The following is a 23,441-nucleotide window of genomic DNA, read 5'->3' as shown; positions in this document are numbered from 1 at the left end:
AACTGCCAGACAAATCCAAACTGGAAGACAGTCTACAAAATAACTGATCCAGTGAATGACACCAAAGAAAAGTAGAGGAATTATAAGCTAAAGAAATATGACAGACAAATGCAAACATGACCCTTGATTGAAACCTCAATATAGAAGGAAATAAAACTATAAAGGACATCTGACAACTGGGAAAATTTAAATACAAATTAGATAATATTACTGCATTGAAATCAAATTTGAGTGTAATATTTATATTACATTTATGTTGAAACATGTCTTGTTCTTAGGAGACATATGTTTAAATACTTTTGGTAAAGCATCATGATGTCTGCTGTCCACCTTCTCTGTAAATCCGAATATTTTTCAAAATAAAAAGTTGGAAGCAAAGTAGAATTTCTTAAAAAACTTAATACATATAGCATTGGGCTTTTAAAAACACATGTCTATTACCCAGCAATCACACTCTTAGGTATACAACGCAAGAGAAATGAGAAATATATGTACACCAAAAAAATTTATGCACAAATGCTCACAGCAGCTTTATTCACAATAGGCAAAAAGTGGAAACAACCTAAATGCCCACTGGATGACTGGATAAACAAAATGTGGTATAGTCATACAACGCAATATTATTTAGGCATAAAAAGTAATGCCATACCGATACATGCTATACTACGAATGAATCTTGAAAACATTATGCCATATGAAATAAGCCAGACACAAAAGGCCACATATGTGAAAGGTCCACAGTAGGCAAATCCATAGAGACAGAAAATAGATTAGTGGTTGCCAGTGGCTGGGGAGTTTGAAAGGAAATGGGAAGTGACTGCAGATAGGTAAGGGATGTTTTTGGGGGGTGGAAGGATGTTGAAACTATTCTAAATTTAGATAGTGGTGATAGGTGCACAATTCTGTGAATACACTAGAAACACCAAGCTGTACACTTTAAATAAATTTGATGATATGTGAAATATATCTCAACAAAACTATAAAAAACATACATACAGGTGCGTGCACGTGCGCGTTTGTGCACACACACACCTTTGCTTCTAATGCAATCTGATTCACTAGTTTTAAGAAGAACGTTAAAAACAACTCAGATTAAGGACCAAAGTTTTTTAAAATTTTTCGGTTTGTTTTAAGGATTCCTCTAATTAGTGTTATTTACTGGGTTATGCTGGTTTATCTGTTGACAGCTCAGTTCAATTTCTAGGCTCAGTAAATGCTGCTGTAATGCTTTGTGCCCCCTCCCCCTCCCCCACTCTGGCCTAATGGGAAAGATGAGGCGTGGCCAGATTCCTAATTTCTGAATATACGATAACGAGAACGAAATTCTTACACATAAAAACTTCAGTTTGCTGTAGTTTTTTAGAGACCAATAATATTTTAAGAAACAAATTTAAAAGCTTAACAAGGAGCTCTTGAAATACATCATACAGTGAATTAAAATTAGCTCAAATCACAAACATAAGTGGTAGGACTGAAAAGAAATAAAATAATTTGAACATCTAGATCAGTGCTGCCTCTGTGATTTGATTTTCCTCTTAAAAAAATGCAAAAGTGCTTATGTTTCTATATTTATACCAAGGTATGGGTTATTAGCAACATAAATTATAACTTAAGGATTCTAAAAAATTACACTGGAAATGAATGCCAAGATGTTTAGTCACACTTTAAATATGTAATAATTAAGTCTTTTTGTATTAACCTGTCAAAGAAGCCACCTACTTTATTAAACTGATTCAATCAATGTGTTAATCTTTTTAAAAGTGGGAATCTGTCAAAAGAATTTTTAAAAATGGAGTAGATTTCTCCAACTTCCTTCTTAAACATGAGACAACAGAGACACCTAGTGCCTGCTAAAATAATTTGGTCAAAATAATTACAATAGGATATTTTCTATATTTAGCGATAATAGTCTGAATTATATAAGGTAGTATTTCACAGATCTTTCTCTGAACACTGATTTTCAAGTAAGGCAAATTTCCAATGATGTAGTAATTGACATCTCCACAAGAGTCAGAAGTTGACCAAAGGAAAAAGAATAGCAAGATCCGATTCTTTTGAAACTCTTTACTGTGGTAGCACAAAATTAAATTATAGAAATCTGGTTTCCTGCAATAAAAGGACTTGGTGGCTACATTCAGTTAGAAAAAAAAAATTAATCTAAGCACATTCCAGAGATTAATTACTTTTGCAAAAAAACTGTGTGTGTGTGTGTGTGTGTGTGTGTGTGTGTGTGTAAAAACCTGTAGGAGGATGAGGAAGCAGAGAGAGAAATAAATTTAGCAGAATGTCTGAAATTAGCCAGATAAGATTAGATTAAAATGTGAGGCATTTCCCCTTTTTTTCCAAAAGGAGGGGAAGAAAAGGGTTTAGGACAGTAACAGAGAAATACATATAGGACAGAACTGTCAAAAGTCATCTCATTTTATTTACCTGAGATGCAGCAGCTTTGAAGAAAGTAAGTATTAATTTCCAAGTGAGGAGGTATCCCAGAACATAGCAGAAGTCTTCACTCAGTGGCTTAATAGTAACTATCTGTCCAACAGGAATACATCCCAAAACATTTTCTAGTAAGTCTTCTTGAGTGCTAAGAAGAGACATCAGTGCTGCTGGTGGTGACCTAAGAATCAATGATTAAGCACCACAATTTTCTTCATAACTTGTCCCTTAACAAATTGACAGCACGTATAAATTTCAAGCATTTAAAAAAAAAATCTTTATTTTCCAAAAAACATTTTAAAAGTCCCCCTTTATAGATTCAGTTTTGACCCCTAATTCACATAGAGGCAGTTACAGAATTTGAAAGACATAAAGTATATAAATATATACCTACATTTCCATATTTATAAATATAAAAATATAATTTTTATATTTATAAATATATAAAATATGCTATAAAATATGAACTCTAGAAGTTAGCACTTAAAGGAAAGACCCTTTTAGAAAACATATATTTCAACCTTCTGTTTTATAGATGAAAAAAAAAATCAGATACCCAGAGAAGCTAAATTACTAGTCTGAGGTCCCTTGGCTAGTCAGGGGAATGATTAGGGCTAACAAATTCTATCAGGTCCTTTATCATCCTAAAAAGATCATAAGACTCTATGTTTCTTCAATGAAGTAAATTTTAACATTCACATTAATTCATGACAATGTGAAGTAATTTTCTTCTTTACGGAAGTACTGCACTCATTAACACTTACAGATGAGCTTATAAGATTCTCAAAAAGTGAAATACTTGCGTGCATCTCCTGTCAAACTCTCTTCTCTCTGACATTCTAGCTTGGTTCTCTCCTTTCACCTCTGTGATCTTTCTTCCCTTGTGGCTTCCTACTACCAGTCCATAAACAAGTCTTCTTTAAGCTTCTACCCTTAAGTTTTTACCTTCAATACCACCATCTCATGTACCAACCCTTTTCCATTCCATACCAACCGTCACTAGATTTTACAAACAACAGCTCTCCACTTTCTACACTAACCTCCATGCACTGCTACGACTTCTGGCATGGCGTCCCCCTCTGCTTGCTTCTTCGTACAGTTTAGGCTTTATACTGTTGCCAGAATCAGCTGGTAGTATCCCATCTTCTACCAAACAATGCCCCGACTCCTAGAAAATGTCATTTTGAAGGCCCTTCATTACCCTTCCAGCTTCATCTTCCACTCTACCCTCCTTGCCTACTCCACACATATTCATTTATACTTTTATTCAACAAATGAGCACTATTTATGACTGTTTTAGGCCAAAAAACCTGGGTCTGTGAATACAGTCAGGAACAAGAGACAAAAATGTCTGCCTGCACAGAGCTTATATTCCAGTGGAAGAAGATCTAGACAATTAAAAAATACGTTAAATGGCAACTACTCAATATTCCCCAAGCATTTCCTGAACACTCATGCCTCAATGCCTTTGCACATGGTGTTCACACAACTTTTCCCTGCCCTACTAAAGTGCTCCCTAATCTGAAATGTCCAGCATAAATGTCTCTTCCTCACGAGAATGTCTTCTCTTCCTGGCACAGCAGTTGTGTCCCTCTAACATCATCCTTTTTCTTAGCACTTGTCATATACTGTCTTCTATTATAGGGTAATATCATCTAAATTAGATTATAAACTCTTTAAGAAAAATACTGTTTACCTAACACTGTATTCTCCCCTCAATGTTTAATTAATACTTTGCACAAAGGGGTGCACAATAGATTTTTGAATTGATATACTCTTTCCACAGCTCCCATGTGGCCAAAGACAATTTTACTAAACAGTAGCAAACTGAAAATGATTTAGGAACAATTAAGAAGAGAGAGTAACTATCTCTTTGGGTGAACTCTAAATTTCATTTGTATCTCACAGATAAACTTACAAGATCTGAAGGAACATACACTCTAAATTTAGAGCTTTTGTATTGCCTCAGTCTTCTAAAGTCATTATGATGGATTATGAGAATTTAATAAAGCAAACTACAGATAGTCCCCAACTTACGATGGTTTGACTTACAATTTTTCAACTTTGCAATAGTGTGAGAGCAATAAGCAATCAATAGAAACCATACTAAGAATTTTGGTCATTTCCCAGGCTGGCGATATGCAGTACACTACTCTCTTATGATGCTGGGCAGTGGTGGCGAACTGCAGCTCCCAGTCAGCCACGCGATCACACGGGTTAACAACCAATACGCTCACAACCATTCTTACCCGCTTTTCACTTTCTGTATCCAATAAATTACATGAGATATTTAACACTTTATAAGATGGCTCTGTGTTAGATGATTTTTTTTTTTTTTGGCTGCCTTGGGTCTTCGTTGCTGCGTGCGGGCTTTCTCTAGTTGCAGTGAGCGGGGGACACTCTTCGATGCGGTGCGCAGGCTTCTCACTGCAGTGGCTTCTCTCGTGGAGCACGGGCTCTAGGCGTGCGGGCTTCAGCAGTTGTGGCGCACGGGCTTAGTTGCTCCGCGGCATGTGGGATCTTCCAGGACGAGGGCTTGAATCCGTGTCCCCTGCATTGGCAGGTGGGTTCTTAACCACTGCGCCACCAGGGAAGTCCCCGTGTTAGATGATTGTGCCCAACTGTGGGCTCATGTAAAGTGTTCTGAGGCTGAGTAGGTGAGGTTAAGCTGATGTTCGGTAGGTTAGGGGTGTCAAATGAATTTTTTAAGATTAATTAATCAATTAATTTATTTTCGGCTGTGTTGGGTCTTTGTTGCTGCGCGTGGGCTTCCTCTAGTTGCGGCAAGTGGGGGCTACTCTTTGCTGGGGTGCGTGGGCTTCTCATTGCGGTGGCTTCTCTTGTTGGGGAGCACAGGCTCCAGGCACACGGGCTCAGTAGTTGTGACTCACGGGCTCTAGAGCGCAGGCTCAGTAATTGTGGTGCACGGGCTTAGTTGCTCCACGGCATGTGGGATCTTCCCGGACCAGGGCTGGAACCCGTGTCCCCTGCATTGGCAGGCAGATCCTTAACCACTGCACCACCAGGGAAGCCCTCAAATGCATTTTTGACTCAACACAATTTTCAACTTACAATGACTTTATTGGGATATAACCCCGTAAGTCAAAGAAGCTTTGTATTAAAAAAAAACTTACAAGGCAGGTTCTTCTTCTTCATCTCCATATGACTTTAGATTATCCTGATCATATTGTGGGAATTCAGGCATCAATCTGGAAGTTAGAATATTTAAATTATATTAAACGGTTCATTGTTAAATCATGCTTAAAAGCAAAAAGACCAATACTTATTCTGTAATAAGTATTTTTACTGAGTTTTTTCTGAAATAACCCATTATGGCCAGGACTATCTAAATGTAAACTGTGCATGGAGAACAGTGACCTAAAAGATCAAAAACTTGGCATCCCTGTTATTGAAATGCATAGTCAAGCTTACTCTGTTGTTGTTTTAACTGTGACTTTTTTTATGACTAAAAGTTAAAGCTAAATATATATTCCATTTTTTTAGAACACCACGACACTGATTCAATTGAAAGAATTCTTACTTGTATAGCATGTGATAAACAGCAATTTGCACAGGCCGAGCTCTGTAAAGGAGTAATGGGGTTAATGTATTTAACAAAGTCTGGAGATACTCTGGCAAGTTTGTTTTTTGGCCAGCAACCAATCTTGCAGGGAGTTTTTGACTCAATAGCTGATCCTTTGGGATATAAGTTAATGTTTCACACATGGGCTTCAGCATTGCATTCTGAAATGATGTTTCAGATGTATCTTTGCTTTCTCCTGATGACAAAAAGGAAAGAAATATTCATACCCCAAAACAAAGTGAGTAATACAGCTTGACCCATTCACAGACAACCAAATGTTACTTAAGAAAATGAAATAAAAACTTGACAAACATTAAAGCAGTCCTAACTAGAAACATGAACTGAATATATATTTCAGATAATCTCAACTATTTAATGACTTCTATTATCTCATCCTTAAAAAAAAAAAAGACATGTGAGTTAAAAAAATCTATTCTTGTTATCTGAATTAGTATTATTTTAATTTTCAATGGTCTTCGGATGTCTTGCCATTTTTCAATTCTTGTCTGTAAAGCAGAAGCATATACGATGCTTCTGAGATGCCAAGCTTTCTCTCTGGCTCTTTTACTATTTTGTACTGTGTGACTTAAACATCCAGAGTTGTTTTTTTTTTTTTTTAACTTTTCAACAAGTCATTTTCAATGAATCTCACTATTATTCCCTTTTTCACTTGCCTGTAACAGTCACCAAAAGAGGTAAAAGCAAACTGTGGATGCCTGGAGAAAAAAATTCTTTCCATTCACTGATTAGATTTACAGGAAGACTGCCAGTGGTATCCAGAGTTGTGGAATCAAAAAAAGCACTGAGTTCACAGGTCAAATCACAGCTGACACAGGCAAACAGTTGTACAAGTGGAACAGAATACAATGTCTGATTCTCATTTGTTGTCTGAAGAAACAAAAATTAAATAAGTAAGCAGACTTCTAGAATACTACAAATCAAGGCAATAAAGAAAAGTCCCTTTCATTTCTCTAAATTTGAAAAGAAGCAGGTGAAATGCATAGTCTCAGAAGACATTTATATATTTTACATCAAAATAACTTCGTTTCAAAACTAAATATTAGGAATTATCAGTAGAATCAATCCATTTATTCTAAAATGTTTTTTATTTCTAAAACTATGAAAGAAAATATTATCAATTACCATTTACCAAGTTGAGTACATTAAAAGCACATTTATAATCTTCTCAGGATCCCTATAGGAGCCCTAGTAATTGGGTATTGTTAAACTATTCTAAAATAAGGAAACTGAGGTTCAACTAGCTAAACTTTAATACTCTAAGCCACACAGCTGACAGCAGGCAAAGCAGAGATTCAGACAAATTCAACTCTGACTGACTTGCTATGTGACAGCCCATAAGTATTACACATCTGGTTGCTTTGGGTCATAAAAAGAACACTAATTCCCTCTGAATTTGCTTAATCTTTAATGCATTACTCTGGCAATACTGAAACAGTACATTTTAAGAATAATTTAATTAGAACCAAAAGACCTAAAAACTTGTCATGAAAAGATAAAACGGAGAGAACATTTTAAAAGCAATTAGCAGATTTGTTACTGAATGATTTTGACAGACATTAAACCTCAATCATTTTACTGATCTGTCAAGTAGTAGCTGGTGTGGAACATATCTATAAAGTGTTTAAACATTTGCAAAGGAGCTAACTACAATCATTACTTGAAGAAGATTAGCTAATAGTTCTGGTACACAGATATGCACAAAGACCCAGTAGCTGTGATGACCCAGCAGGTTAATTTACCTCCAACCAAGCCAACATGGAGCACATGATGAAGTCCCATTCACTCTCTGCCAAAGGAGATGAGCAGTATTTCAGAAATAGGGAAAGGAACCGGATTATTTCTATATTTACACCGAGTATCTCTGGACTTACTTCTGACAGATTACTGTGATAAAGACAAAAACAAAACAAAACACTGAAGAATTATATAGACATTCAATTGGAAACATTTAAATCTCATATATTTACAATAGACTGACTGAAATGTCTACCATCTTATTGCTCTACAAAACTGTGACTATAAGATACATAATCTCAGTCCACATCATAAATAGAGGGAAAAAAACTGTATAAAGTATTACCTACCAACTGAAAAGAAAAATATCTTCATGATCTTTCTTCCAGGTTATCAGAATTTTTAATATACCATGTAATAGCTCTCCATCATCTATGCTTTTGGTTTGCAGACAAGAATTGAAAATGGCGAGATGTCCAAAACCTCCTAAAGCAAAATAAAAAATTAAAAATGTTTTAAATTGTATTGCTACTATAAAAAAGAAAGTCTACTTTGAGATAGGTTAAAAACTTTCTTCAGAAGTGTCCAGGTTAAGAACCCTGAAAATTAGGGCTTACATGAAAGAGTCAACAAATGAGCTTATAAACTCCACAGGGCAGGGACCCTGTCTCCACACCCAGTGCAGAGAAGAAAGTGTGGAGGGGAAGCTGGGAAGCAAGTAAATGATACTGTGCATTAAACTAACCTATGCTACTTTTTTGTTTTCTTAAGTATAGTACTTATTCAGCATACCTACCTCTCAAAAAACAAACAAACCCTAGATAGAGTGCTAAGTTAAATAAAGTTGGAACATAGAACATCCTATTTCATAATTCATACATTCACTCAGTAAGCATCTGCTATGTCTGGAAAGTTCTTAAGGGTTCCCTACTCTTTAGTATCCCTGGTTGCTCCTTATCCTTCAACTCTCAGCTTAAATACTGCCTCCACACTGAAATTCCCAAGTATACATTTCTCTCATTTCTCTAATATCCTCATTTCTCTAATATCCCTTATTTGTTGCCTTTATAGCACTAATGTTTACTTGTTTGTTTATTTATTTATTTTGGGGGGAGGAGCTCTACTTTTTTATTATTAAAATTAATAATGTTATATTAGTTTCAGGTATACAACATAGCTTTTCTGATATTTTTATACATTATAAAATGATCACCACTGCAGTAAGACCAGTTACCATCCATCACCATACAAGGTTGTTAAAATATTATTGACCTTATTCCTTAGCTGTACATGTTTACTTATTTATTATCTTAATTAGAAAGTAAGCTCCGTGAAAGCAGGAACCTTGTCTGTTTTACTTACCACTAGCCTATGTCCCCCTAGCATGATGCTTGAGATCCAGAGACATTTATTTTGACTGACTAAATGAAGAAGAACAAATAAATGAGTGAATACAAGGTACACTGTTAGATGCTGGGGAGAGAAAGCTGAACAAAATCCAGTCTCTGAAGGGACTCATCTAGCAGTATTGGCAGACTTAAAAACAAATTAGAATATAATATGGACACAAACTGAGAGCCCAGAACAGGAAATCAGATTTGAGTCAGAAGAGGCTTCCTAAAGTTGGTGTGTGAACTGGGATTTATCAAAAGATCAAAGTCTGCAAGCCTAGAAAAGGGACACTCCAAGGAATGCTAAGGCACAAAGTTGTAAGAAAGTATAGTGTTCAAAATTCATGAGAATTTAGCGTGGTCAGGGTCCAGGATGGAAGCAAAAGAGGTAAAACCAGAGAAATCAGTTGCAGTAAGATTGTAAAATGTCTTATAGGCCAAACTAAGGACTTAGGTTTTTATCCTGTAGGTAAATGGGAACCAAGGAAAAAAGCAAAAATTAATTAATTAATAACAACGTAATCTTCCTTTAAAGGCTGAGGAAGAATTTTTTTAAAAAATCTTCCTGACAAAATAGAAGAGGCTCAAGTTCAATCAGAAACAACTGATTTTCTAATAACTGAAAAGCATTTCTTAGCTAATTCTGTTTTGTCACTTTGGCTGGAAGAGCAAAATTGACTGTCAAATCTTAAAAACATTCCCCTTCCTGTTGGCCTCTGCACAGCTGGGCACCTCTGGTCTGTGCGAACAGCACATAATTGTGTGGCACCGCGGTCCTGTCTCCTGCCCCTTCCCCCTCTCTGCCATCCTTCAGTTATAACCCGTGCTGGAGAAATAACCTACACCTCCATCAGGTAATCCTCTCTTCCATGCACAATAAGTTCAACTGTATCCCTGTTCCAGAACTGCAAATCCCAACCTAATCCCACAGTTTAACTACATAAGGGAGCTCAACGGTAAAGCTTAATGCCACAGAAGTTTATTTTTGACACCGGCTGGCCCTTTGTGCTATCAAGGCAATTCTGTTTCATTACGTTCTTTGATGGACATATTCTTCTTCCACTATTTCAAACTTTCCCTACCCTTCTTAAAATCTACAATCCAGTTTTTACTTATTAAATGACCTAAAGAGACATGAAGCCATGAAGTTCCCAACCCCCTCTATACCTACATGTGCGTCCATCCTACACCTCTCCTTATCTTGTCTCCACCTATACGTGGTTGGTATCTTCTAACTGCTCTAGATCCAGCCCTACATGCCCTCCCCTCTCACCTTCTCAGTGGGAGCTATCATCAGTTATTCCGTCTCTATTTTCTATTCCCCCTCCGTCCCCACAACATGTATTTCCCCTTTGACCTTGTGTTCATCTCCAGCTTTCACCTCTTTCAACATCCCTTTCTGCCAAACACGCAGAACAGACTATCTGCTCCCATTTTCTCACCACTATTCATTCCAACAATGCCAAAGCCAATGGCTGAACTGTGGCATTTAACGGGTGATGAATATTACCTAAAACTCTGCTTTTGCTTATCTTTTTTTATCTTTAGTCCTTATTCTCAAATGTGCCTCCATCCACATACCTATTAAATCTATGTACTGGTGTTCCCTTGATGTTCTTTTCACTCTTCACTCTCCCTAAACAAGCTCATACTCATTTACAGGTTATACTATCACCTACATGACATGGATTTTGAAAGCAGTATTTCCATCCAGCCAATAGTCTATTGCTTACTGACAATCTCCATTTTAGTATTTATTCCAAAGACCCCTTAACCTAATGTGTCTAAAACTCAACATTAGCTCCCTGTATACTCCTTCCCCATGTTCCTTCCAATACTCAAGTCTCCTATAGGGTTTCCTATAAGGCCTAAAGGTACTTCCATATACCCAATCCAGAAATATAATCACAGAACCCCATCAATTCTACTTCCTGCATCTTTCATTTCCATCTCTTTTCCATCTGTGCCTTGATTCAAGCTCTCTTATCTCTCATCATGATTATTCCCATAGCTCTCTACCTAGTCTTCTGCCCCTAATCTCTCTTCTCTCACATTCACTCTTCAGACAGTTGTCAAAATAATCTTTCTAACGTAAATGTGATAGTCTTACTACCTTCCTACCTAACTTGGGCCAATAGCTCCTTACCTCCTACCACTTAAAGTCCAAACTCCATAACTGACAAAACTAGGCCTTTATGATCTGTTCTTCAAAAATCCATATTCTTGTGAACCCTAACAGCTCTGTCCCCAACTTTCTACCTTAAATGCCAACCAAAATGAACTATCTACATTCTCCTATGTTTTTGTGTACCTGGAATACCTTTCCCAGTCGTGTCCATACGGAAAACTATCTTTCATCACTCCGTTGAAATATTTCTCTTTGTGAAATAGCCAGAACACCTCAAAGCAAAGTGGAAAACTCCTTTTCTGCACTTCCACACATATGACATCTTTTTGCTACGTCAGTTATCATACAACTTTATGTCTACCTTCTCTACAAAAGGAACTGCCACATAGCCAGGGTCAGTAAGTGCTTGTTAAATTAATAAGCAAATGAACTAATAGAGTACAGAATGTCCGAAAAGTTTAAAACATAACAAAAGCTGTTCCCTCTTTTGCCTTTGTAAGTTCAATCACTGGTTGACTAGGGAGAGATGACGCATAGCTAAAATAAGCTATACATGGAAAAGAAATGATTAGAGGATATCTGTGGTTGTGAATCTTCCCGTAAGGCAGCAGCATTTCTGACCTGCAAAATGGTAACAGCCACTCTCCAATGACACTCGTCCTACTGAGTCAACTTGTTATATAGCAAAAGTATAAACTAGGAAAAAAATTAACTATAATTCATCTCTGCTAGATTTGGATTTAGATATTAAGAAACACTTCTTTCATCTCAAGCAATAATTAGTGAAATATTTATTACCAAGCAACTAACCATTAATACTGCAAACATCTTCCTTGGTCCAGGCCAAAAGGGCAGGTATACATTGAGCAATGAATTCTTTCTTGTCTTCTTTTGACAAAAATGGACAGAGACTTTGAATGGTATGCATATTACCTTCTGTTAGTGGAAAAAAACTGTTTAAAGAACAAAAAAAAGGTATGAATTATATTTATCCTAAATAGTTATTTCAGAAAATTCTTCTTATTCAGACTATTCAGAAAGACTAGTATTTCCACTATATAAAATAATTGTAGAGAAAAAAAAGAAACTAGGAAAGAGACTGACACTTGCTGAGTCTGGATGACGAACTGTGGATAATTATTTTTTGCTGCTTCTTTCTCTTTTTCACATGTTTCTAATTTTTAAAATAACTTTCACCATGTATAATTTTTTTAAATTATACATGATTATGCTCTCTTTAAGAATCTACTGATTCAATTTAAAGAGTACCAGTTGCATGTTGTTTGTATGAACTGATATTCATATATGTGCATATATAGTTAGGTTTTATTTACCTAAGTTTTGTATTATTTGCCACTTATATACTTTGTAGATTGTTTTTTATATCTTTATTGGACTATAATTGTTTTACAACGTTGTGTTAGTTTCTGTTGTACAACTAAGTGAATCAGCTATACATATACATATATCCCCATATCCCCTCCCTCTTGAGCCTCCCTCCCATCCTCCCTGGACCAGGGAAGTCCATTCTTTCCACTTTAAAGCTATATAACTAGATTAAAAACAAAACCAGGGACTTCCCTGGTGGCGCAGTGATTAAAGATCTGCCTGCCAATGCAGGGGACACGGGTTCGAGCCCGGGTCCGGGAAGATCCCACGTGCCGCGGAGCAACTAAGCCGGTGCAACACAGCTACTGAGCCTGCGCTCTAGAGCCCGTGAGCCACAACTACAGAGCCCGCATGCCACAACTACTGAAGCCCGAGTGCCTAGAGCCCGTGTTCTGCAAAAAGAGAAGCCACTGCAATGAGAAGCCTGCGCACCGCAAGGAAGAGTAGCCCCCGCTCACCGCAACTACGGAAAGCCCGTGCGCAGCAATGAAGACCCAACGCAGCCAAAAATAAATTAAAAAAGAAACCCCCCCAATATTCCACACTATCATAATTTAACTATTTCCCTGTTAGTGGACATTTAGGTTTTTCCCCCAAAATTTTTGCTCTTACAAATAATGCTGTAATAACTGTCTTCGAGCAGATACTATTCTGCATATGTGCAAATACCTCTTTAGGCTAGATTCCTGGAAGTAGAATTGCAAAATCAAAGGATTTGAGTGTATTATATTTTGATAATTTCAAGTTGCTTTTCAAAAAAGCATAATCAATTTACATTTTCACTAAAAATGTACAAGCTTGGTTTGCTACACACTTAATGACTTTTTAATTCCTGGCAATATGGTAGATAAAATGTACTACTTTTAATTTGTATTTCTTTCGTATTTCACATTTCATAAATGAATTATCTTTGCCTATTTCACCTATGAATTACCTGTTCAAGTCCTAGACACATTCTTCAATTTGAATAGTTTTATTAATAGAAGCTATTTATATATTATGAATATTAATTTGCAAGTGTTTTCTTCCATTTTGCCACCTGCCCTTTAACCTTTGCTTACTGTACTTTTATCATACAGAAGTTTTCTTTTTAAATTGTGGTAAAATACACATTATGTAAAATTTACCATATTAAAGTGTACAGTTCAGCAGTGTTATGTTCATTCACATGGTTGTGCAACCAATCCCCAGAACGGTTTCATTCACAAAATTGAAACTCTATCCATTAATTAAGAACTCTCCATCTCCCTTCCCCTCAGCCCCTGACAACCATCATTCTACTTTCTGTCTCTATGAATTTGACTATGCTACATACCTCATATAAGTGGAATCATACAGTATTTGTCTTTTTGTGACTGTTTTATTTCACTGAGCTTATGTCCTCAAGGTTCATCCACATTTTTTTTAACATCTTTATTCGAGTATAATTGCTCTACAATGGTGTTAGTTTCTGCTGTATAACAAAGTGAACCAGCCATACATATACAAATATCCCAGTATCTCCTCCCTCTGGCGTCTCCCGCCCACCCTCCCCATCCACATTTTAACATGTCAGAATTTCCTTCCTTTTTAAGGCAGAATAATATTCCACTATATCCATTATATGTATATACCACATTTTTGTTTATCCATTTATCTGCTGATGGGCACAAAGGTTTTTGTTTTTACAAAATCAGGTATCTATTGTTTCTTTTATGGATTCTGGGTTTGTGCTTTGCTTAAGATCTTCCCCATGCCAAGATTATACAGTCTCATTTTCCCCTAATACTTTTATAGGTCTGTTCTTTACATTTAGTTTTCATCTGGGCTTTACTTTTATGTATAATGTAAGGGAGTGGGTCTCACAATTTTTTTCAAACACATGTCCAATTTTCCTAATGTCATTTATTATTGACTCATCTCACTGATTTGAAAGACCACCTGTATCAAAAACTAAATTTTCATATATGTGTGGACTGGTTTCTGGACTCTATTTTGATCCAGTGATCTGCATGTTCACCAATTTCATAGTGCTTAATTATTATTTTGGTAGGGCAAGTCCTTTTCACTTTTCTCTTTCATAAATGTCCCAGCTATTCTTAAGCATTTTCTTCCTTCAAATGCATACTATGTTTAGAACAGTTTGTCAAGTTTTTCAAAAAATGGTGCTGAAATTTTGATTGACATTACACTGAAATTATAGATACAACAATTTTTATAATGTATCTTCCCACCTTCTTTTGTGATCTTAAGTTTTACAATTTTAAATTTTTGTTAAATTTATTTCTGGGTATTTACAGTTTTGTTGTCATTGTGAACAGAATTTCTTTTTTCCTGTGCCCTTTTTTAACTGATTATTACTGGTGAATAAGAAAGATATTGACTTCTGTATGTCAAGTATATGTCCATCTCATTTGCAATTACTTTTAATAGTTATTTAGTTAATTCCCTATGACTTTTATAATCAGAAAAATATTAAAAATTATGCTGAATAAAAAAAGCTAACATCAGGACTTCCCTGGTGGCAGTGGTTAAGAATCTGCCTGTCAATGCAGGGCACACGGGTTTGACCCCTGGTCCAGGAAGATCCCACATGCCGTGGAGCAACTAAGCCCATGTGCCACAACTACTGAGCCTGCGCTCTAGAGCCCGCGAGCCACACCTACTGAAGCCCACGCACCTAGAGCCCGTGCTCTGCAAAAAGAGAAGCCACTGCAATAAGAAGCCCACGCACCGCAATGCAGAGTAGCCCCCGCTCGCCACAACTAGAAAAAGCCCACGCACAGCAACGAAGACCCAACGTAGCCAAAAATAAATTAATAAATTAATTAAATTACTTAAAAAAAAAAGCTAACATCAAAAGATCATATGCTATATGACTCTGTTTATATAACATTCCCAAATGATAAAATTATATAGAGAACAGATTATTGTTTGCCAGAGGTGAGGAGAATGGTAAGAGGGGAGGTGGCTGAGGCAAGAAAGGGTAACATAGGGGATCCTTATGATAAAACTATTCTGTAGCTTGTAATGTGGTGGTGGTAACCCACACAGAACACACACACAAACATGTGAGTGCAAGTAAACTTGGTCAGTGAATTGTATCAATGCCATTCTCTTGGTTGTGAAATTGTACTAAAGTTATGCAAACTGGTACCACTGGAAGAAACTGAATGAAAGGTACACAGAATTTCTTTGTATTTTTTATAATTGCATGTGAACCTATAATCCACATTAATAACTGAACTCAAAATAATATATTTAGGACTTCCCTGGTGGCGCAGTGGTTAAGAATCCACCTGCCAATGCAGAGGACACAGGTTCGAGCCCTGGTCCGGGAAGATCCCACATGCCGCGGAGCAACTAAGCCCATGCGCCACAACTACTGAGCCCACGCTCTAGAGCCGGCGAGCCACACCTACTGAGCCCATGTGCCACAACTACTGAAGCCTGTGCACCTAGACCCGTTTTCTGCAAAAAGAGAAGTCACCGCAATGAGAAGCCTGTGCACCACAATGAAGAGTAGCCCATGCTCATCGCCAACTAGAGAAAGCCTGCGTGCAGCAACAAAAACCCAATGCAGCCAAATAAATAAATTTATATATATATAAATTCTTCTAAAATATAGTAATAAATTTTTTAAATTTTTAAATAAGATTAAAAATATCAAAATTTAGCTTACAACTCTACTGCACCAGAATACATACACACACACACACACACATAATTTCTGAATTCTTCTTGGTAAATCAGTAAATTCAAAATGCCTCTTGGTAAATTTCAGCTAGGTGTTTAATCCGAATGTTCAGCTTCTCTAGTATGATCAACTCTAGTACATCTCTAGTATGTCCAACCTCACTATTTGTCTTAAGAACACATTTACTGCGTTTTTAGAATATTCTTCAATAGGATGATCCTTATTTAAGAGTAAGTAACCTTTTTTTAATTTAGTTTTTTTAATTTATTTTTTATTGAAGTACAGTTGAATTACAATGTTGTGTTTATTACTGCTGTTCAGCAAAATGACTCAGTTATACATATATATACATTCTTTTCATATTCTTTTCCATTATGGCTTATCACAGGATATTGAATAAAGTTAAGAGTAAGTAACTTTCCTTATCATTTCCATTTAGCAAATAAAATGATGCAAGAAGGATAGGGAAGGGGAAAAGATAGATTTTACCAGAGAGATTTCTGGGGAAAATAGAACATGTTTATGAAGTGTTAATTATTTAAAGCACGTATAAAATTCCTCAACAAAATGTTATAAGGTTAAAAATGCTTATTAAAAAAAAGACGTGTCGCAACCTAATGCAATTTAAATTGTTAAGTCTCATTTTCTTTAATTTCCTCATTTCCTAAGTCTTGTTTTCCTGACTCATTAGAGACTGTTTGTTAGTTTGGGGTTGCCAAAGTGACCACTCATAATAAATTTCAAAGTAAAAGTATTTTCAATAAGAATACCCTTCTTTTCTCCTATAATGCCGTTTTACTTCATCAGATGAAACACTTCGGGAAAGGATCAACTTAGCAATAATAAGAGACCAAAGGGTGCCATTTTCCCTGGATCTAAAAGAGGAAAAAAAATTCCGTTTTTAAAGTGTACTTAAGAGTTTTAAACAATGCTTACCTGGATTCCTTATACAGAACTAAATAAATCACCTTGTAAGGGTATCAATTCACACAGCACTTCTGCACCCAAATAACTGCTGTTACCAAAAGGATTGGGAACTTAACTTCTGAAATTCCTTTACAGCTGATATTGAGCTCTCATCCAAGGCAATCCCAAAGCCCCTCAAGTTCCAATAGGGGAGATGACCTTAAAGATTAAGCTTGAGGACCAGAGGTTGCAGCTGGAAAGAGGACATATCCCAGAGGACATCGAGGATTGTTGAAGTTGAGAAAGCAAGGAGGTATTGATATCCACTGAGGAAAGTTCTGAGTGTCAAGTATGTAGAGTGGGACTGGAAAGGAAGACCTGTTCAGCCTGGGGCCTCTGATACTGCAAAGCATACGAAAAATACTACAGGCAAGTGAAAAACTCTTCAAGAGAGCAGTTCAACACAGTAATTTCAATGAGCTAACCATCAAACTGCTATAACCTCTACAATAACTCTGTTTTCATACCTACTTCCTCGTCTAGGGGAGAGGGTTTTGTGGTTATGATATTAAGACACACCTGCAACAACATGCAAGGTAAAAGGTTAAATTTAGAGTAGTGGAAGGATGGGTTACATATGTCAAATTAAAATAACTTCTACAGGATTGTCATCTGGCCCTTGAATGTATTTATGGATTTAATAACACAGGCAAAGTCCAAATATCTCACCAGAAGAGTAAATCAAGTACTTAGTATCCACAAAGTATTTATCATTAAGAATTGGGATTAATTTAGATAAACTCTCTGATTCAAAGATTAGCATGAAGTGGGCTTACATTTTAAAGACACAAGCCATAAACTAGCAAAACAGTCATAAAAAAATGGAAATTGAAAGAGATTCTTACCTGTTAAATAACAGCTGTAAAAGGCCAGAAGTATTACCAAGTCCACATAAGTTATCATATGTAATATTCATTTTTTGAAGCAGTTCACAAAATCCAGTTAGAAAAATAGGTGGATTGTCTAATTCTTCATACCACTGCAATGAATAGAGCAGTTCTGCAACTAACAGAATGGACAACACATTATTGAGTATACTTTGTGAACAGACCTTTGAACTGTTTTCACTTGTCCCCCCCATTCCCTAACATTGTTATGCCCACTAATTTCAAAATATCTATGAACTGGGACTTCCCTGGTGGTCCAGTGGTTAAGACTCTGCACTTCCAATGCAGGGGTCACTGGTTTGATCCGTGGTCGGGGAACTAAGATCCCACATGCTATGTAGCGCAATCAAGCAATCAATAATCTGTGAACTGATTTTCCACTATTTGATGTTCAAGTACGGGGAACTAAGATCCCACATGCCGCATAGCACAGCCAATCAATCAATCAATCAATATCTATGAACTGATTTTCAACTATTTGATGCTCAACTATAATGAAAGCTGAGAATACCTGATACAAAATATCACTCCTCTCCCAAACATTACTTGGTCCCTTTTCTGATTAGTTAAGAATGTGACAGTAACCTAAGTTATTAGAGAGAGATACTGGAAGAATCTTCCTACTATTTTTGCCACAAATGATAAGAAGTTGCATCCAGGATAAACAACTAAGCGACCCAAGACCTGAGAAGTTCAAGTCAATGTGTTAAGAAATGGGAGAGGGGCTTCCCTGGTGGCGCAGTGGTTGAGAGTCCGCCTGCCAATGCAGGGGACACGCATTCATGCCCCGGTCCGGGAAGAGCCCACATGCTGCGGAGCGGCTGGGCCCGTGAACCATGCCACTGAGCCTGCGCGTCCGGAGCCTGTGCTCCGCAACGGGACAGGCCAAAACAGTGAGAGGCCCGCGTACCGCAAAAAAAAAAAAAAGAAAAAAGAAATGGGAGAGAGCACGATCTAGTACACAGGGCATGGGCCTAGGTGACAGACTAGTCTGGATTCAAATGAGCTGCACACATCGTTATCAGCTAGGATAATACAAATCTACCTCACGGGACTACTGTGAGAAGTAAATGACCAAGTATCACAAAACCTGGCATGTCACAGGTTTTCAATACATAATTAGTCACAACTCTCTTTTATAAAGCCAGGTATGGATATTGGAGTTAGAAGACTTGAAACCTGGTTCAAAAATCAAATCCCATCCCTTTCAAGTTCCAGATAAGAAAAACAACAAAAATTATTACTCTAATTTCCATTGTTGTTTTTGGACAGATTCACTCTATGAGTAAAGTAAAGAGCAGGCTAATCTCCTCGACCTCAACTGCACGTGGAGTTCGCTCACCACGAGAGGTGTTCCAGCTTTCTTCCACAGAGCACAATATTCTCCTCTGCTAGTAACTGTACTCAGCTGAGGGCTCACAATCAAGACTGATACAGGAATTATGCAAGTCCTTTCAGGCCATTTTGTACAGGTCACACTGCTACCTACAATTCTACACCATTTCCTGGAATGGGGGAATTTTTAAATCCTTTTAAAATTCAACATTTGAAGCTCCACTTGCTGGGAAAAAAAATTATTGCCCTACACAAAGGTAGATTGATTCAAAGTTAATTGAAAATTCAGAATCCTTGATGAAACACAAGACTCACTTAACCATTTTCTTTAGGGTTATGTGCCATAGGATGCGCTTATATTGATGTCATGCCAACTAGAGTAACATCTTATATCAAATTCTGCTCTATTGCTAACAAGACTACAGCAAGATATTCAGTATGATTCCATATGATTTGCAATTTAACATTCATCTCTTAAGTGTCCTCAAGTTTCTCATTGCTAAAATAATTAAAAGGAGCTGAGGATTTTTGATTCTTTAAAGATTTAGATTGAAGTATAATCAAAATTATTTCAAAATTACATTTTAATTACTTCAAGGTTTATATGTATTTATCTGAATGCTCATATATACTTACTTATTTTCTCAAGCTCATTATTTTCTAGGACTATTTCTTTTTTCAGTGCAACTAATATCATTTTGCTCAATAATGCTGAAGTACACAAATGGCTGGGAAGTTTCTTTGTATCTTGTTCTTTAAAATCTGTTTTGAAACACTCATAATTCAGACTCAGTCTTCCTTCTAAAAGAGGTCTATGCAACCACTATAAAAAAAGAATACATTAAATTATACACAAAAGCATTCAATAGTTCAATTAATTACTACTTCTGCAATTAAGAAGGGAACAAAAATAAAGTTATTAAAATATCTTCAAAACGTTATTAGAATAACTTCAAAAATGAAGCTATTGCTAGTTTACTAGTAAAACCACAGAAGCCTAGAAGTTTGGTTTCTACGAACAGAAATTATCAACGTGTGTGTTTCTTTAGGATTCCTTTAGGACAGAACAAGGTCTTATTTACCTTGTACCATGGCAACTGCCAAGTGTCAACTGGTATCTTGCAAACAGCAAACACCCAACACAGGAGCATTCAAAGGCAGAAACGCAAACTAAGATACTCATTTCATTTACTTTTTTTCTTCCCCAGAATAAAATTAAAATATTTAAGCTTGCATGAAATCCAAACTTCAGAATAAAATAAGTACTCTCCAATCTCAAACATACCTGCATAGGAAGAGACTGTCTCATCTTTTCCCATTCGCTGTTGTCTGGCATTACACTTCCAATATAAACTCCCAGAAGATAAGTATCTTCACTCTCTAGAAGCGCATTTAGCAAATCATCAACAGCAGACAAGAGGACCTGAAGACTGAAAATAATGCAAATAACTTAACCACTACAGTTATGTTATAACCAATTTGAATACCCTGGTATACATTAAATACCCTACGGAAGATAGGGTATTTAATGAACAAAAAAGACAATTCAAAATAAAAGTAAATCGTCTCTCTCTCCACCCTCCCCTCGTGACTTACACACAATCAAACAGGGGATTTTATCCAACATTTTATAATTGAAATCAAGTGCTGCTTCTAGTTCAGAAAGAAGGTGAATGACCTATTTCAGATCAGATATTTCTGAAATATAGCTACTTTATTCCATTAAAAGAGTATGATAATCAGAAAAAGATTTAACCCAACCCCAGTAGCTCTGGATGCATTCTCTTAGTTTTCATTTTTATATATGGATTTAGGCATGAAATGTGAAATACATCTGCAATTCAACGCCTTACAACAGTGGCTACCAGACTCCCCCAAAAAATAAACAATGAAGGACAATCATTGTCCGTGGTGGCCGTAAGAGTTTACGGTTACAATCCATACCAGCCTAAGACACAGGACAGCACCCCTATCACATCACTAACCATAAATTATTATGGTCAAAACAAATCACTCTCCAATTAATTGAGCTTAAATGCATGATCATTAAAACAAAATCCTTTTGGAAAAATCTGTTTGGATCTTCCCTTAGAATCCTGTAGATTTCTTACATAACAAGTCTTTTTTTTTTTTTTTTTTTTTTTTTTTTTTTTTGCGGTACGCGGGTGTCTCACTGTTGTGGCCTCTCCCGTTGTGGAGCACAGGCTCCGGACGCGCAGGCTCAGCAGCCATGGTTCACGGGCCCAGATGCTCCGCGGCATGTGGGATCTTCCCGGACCGGGGCACGAACCCACGTCCCCTGCATCGGCAGGTGGACTCTCAACCACTGTGCCACCAGGTAAGCCCAACAAGTCATTTTTCATAGGCATTCACACTAATCATGGAACCTTATTAAGGACAATGATCAATTACTAAAGAGATACTCTGCAACTGAGCACAAAAAAAGGTTACCTTGTGATATCCAATGATGAAGACTGAACTTGGTTTTTCAGCCACAGAGCAGATAAACGTAGGAAGGTACTCTGTTTATATGTGTCGCCAGTTTGATGGACCAATAAATTCACACCAGAGAGCCAAGTATTTTTCAGTTTACTGATAAGAAAGTCTAAAATCAAGATGTCAACAGTGATTCATAATCCCTATGAAGTAACTATAATCAGTACAAAATGTCTGAAAGAACTCATTGCAGATCTGAGATTTGTAAGGTACCATTAAGAAAACATAAAATTACTATTCAAGGGCTAAAACAAAATAACTATGTCATAAATACACAATAATGTAAGCTAACTCATGCCATATAAATGTAAAAATGCTAAGATTTTTAAAGTCAGCTTTTTTCTGCTCTGAACTTATTTATAAGAGAGTTGACCTTTTGGAGATATAAAAAATATTATACCATTTTCAAATAGAAAAGTTAGTATTAAAGAAAGGGTTGGGGAGGAGGCTTTTCCATTAAAACCTTTTTTTTTTCAAGAGTATTTTTTACATTCCTTTCACAAATAAGTCTGAATTAACATATAAGACAGGAATATAGTCCTTAAAAAGGGAATCTCAATTTCATTTTACTATACACCAAGATTGAATGTCTTTAACTATAAGAGAAGAAGGTATTAATGTCCCCCTTTATAAATATGGAAACTGAGGCAACAAGAAATTAAGCAACTTGTGAGAGCTACTGAGTGAAGGAGCTAAGATGCTAACTCACCTATCATGGCCCCTTTCAAAACCGTTTCCTCGATATCAAGTAAAAACTTTAGATATAATGTCTACATACACCTTTAACTTGGTTTCTAAAGCTGAAAGTGTTTAAGATTTGTAGTCCTTTACTCAAAATGCTTTCAAAGTTCAAACACATTATGATTCAATTAATAAAGCCTGGGCACTTACACTATGAAGATCAGAGCCGGAGATTCCCAACAAAACATTTGAGCAGTAGGCTATTACCTGGCAAATGTGTTTTTTCTTTGCTCTCAGCACACAACTGAAAGAGAGTTAACAATAAATCTTCAGATGATGGCATTAGCAAGCATCCTTTTGCTGAGCTGAAATAGTTATAGGCCACATCACAGATAAAAGACACTGATGAGTCATTATTTTCAGCTTCTGACAATTTCTTTGCTTTGGATAAAGTTTCATGAAGTTTAACAATAATTCTTTCAACATATACTTCTCCAATCAAGTAATCTACAGAAAAAAAATTCAAACAGACAAAATACAAGAAATATTAACAGTGTGTTTTCCTTTTTTAAATCTTTGTTTTTAATTTTTTAACCAATGTATTTTAATACTTTACTTGGGGTTAACATTCCATCTTGGTCTCGCCATGTGTTTTTTTTTTTTTTAAAAAGTTGTTTATGTTTTATATAAAAGAAAATCACATCAACAAATCAATCTG

General features: G+C 36.4%; 1 protein-coding gene across 3 annotated transcripts in view; it reads right to left on the bottom strand.

The window, feature by feature from the left end:
- Positions 1-23,441, bottom strand: part of LTN1 (listerin E3 ubiquitin protein ligase 1) — a 64,939-nt gene that overhangs the window by 8,608 nt on the left and 32,890 nt on the right. For 2 of the 3 annotated variants that reach the window (XM_082839824.1, XM_082839826.1), the window contains exons 13-25: positions 22,991-23,230; positions 21,998-22,151; positions 20,832-20,976; positions 20,183-20,369; positions 18,170-18,329; positions 17,129-17,233; positions 12,104-12,246; positions 8,125-8,260; positions 7,780-7,954; positions 6,694-6,907; positions 5,978-6,215; positions 5,571-5,645; positions 2,431-2,617 (exon numbers count right to left, since the gene is read on the bottom strand). In XM_082839824.1, the coding sequence (XP_082695950.1) occupies positions 2,431-2,617; positions 5,571-5,645; positions 5,978-6,215; positions 6,694-6,907; positions 7,780-7,954; positions 8,125-8,260; positions 12,104-12,246; positions 17,129-17,233; positions 18,170-18,329; positions 20,183-20,369; positions 20,832-20,976; positions 21,998-22,151; positions 22,991-23,230 (2,159 nt within the window). The remainder of the gene's footprint in view (positions 1-2,430; positions 2,618-5,570; positions 5,646-5,977; positions 6,216-6,693; positions 6,908-7,779; positions 7,955-8,124; positions 8,261-12,103; positions 12,247-17,128; positions 17,234-18,169; positions 18,330-20,182; positions 20,370-20,831; positions 20,977-21,997; positions 22,152-22,990; positions 23,231-23,441) is intronic. The other variant, XM_082839825.1, reaches the window with a different exon arrangement.

The sequence above is a fragment of the Leucopleurus acutus genome, assembly GCF_964270905.1.
Source record: "Leucopleurus acutus genome assembly, chromosome: 5".
Classification (NCBI taxonomy): Eukaryota; Metazoa; Chordata; class Mammalia; order Artiodactyla; family Delphinidae; genus Leucopleurus; species Leucopleurus acutus.
Note: the sequence above shows the minus strand (reverse complement) of the source record. Positions and strands in the feature narration are given on the sequence as shown.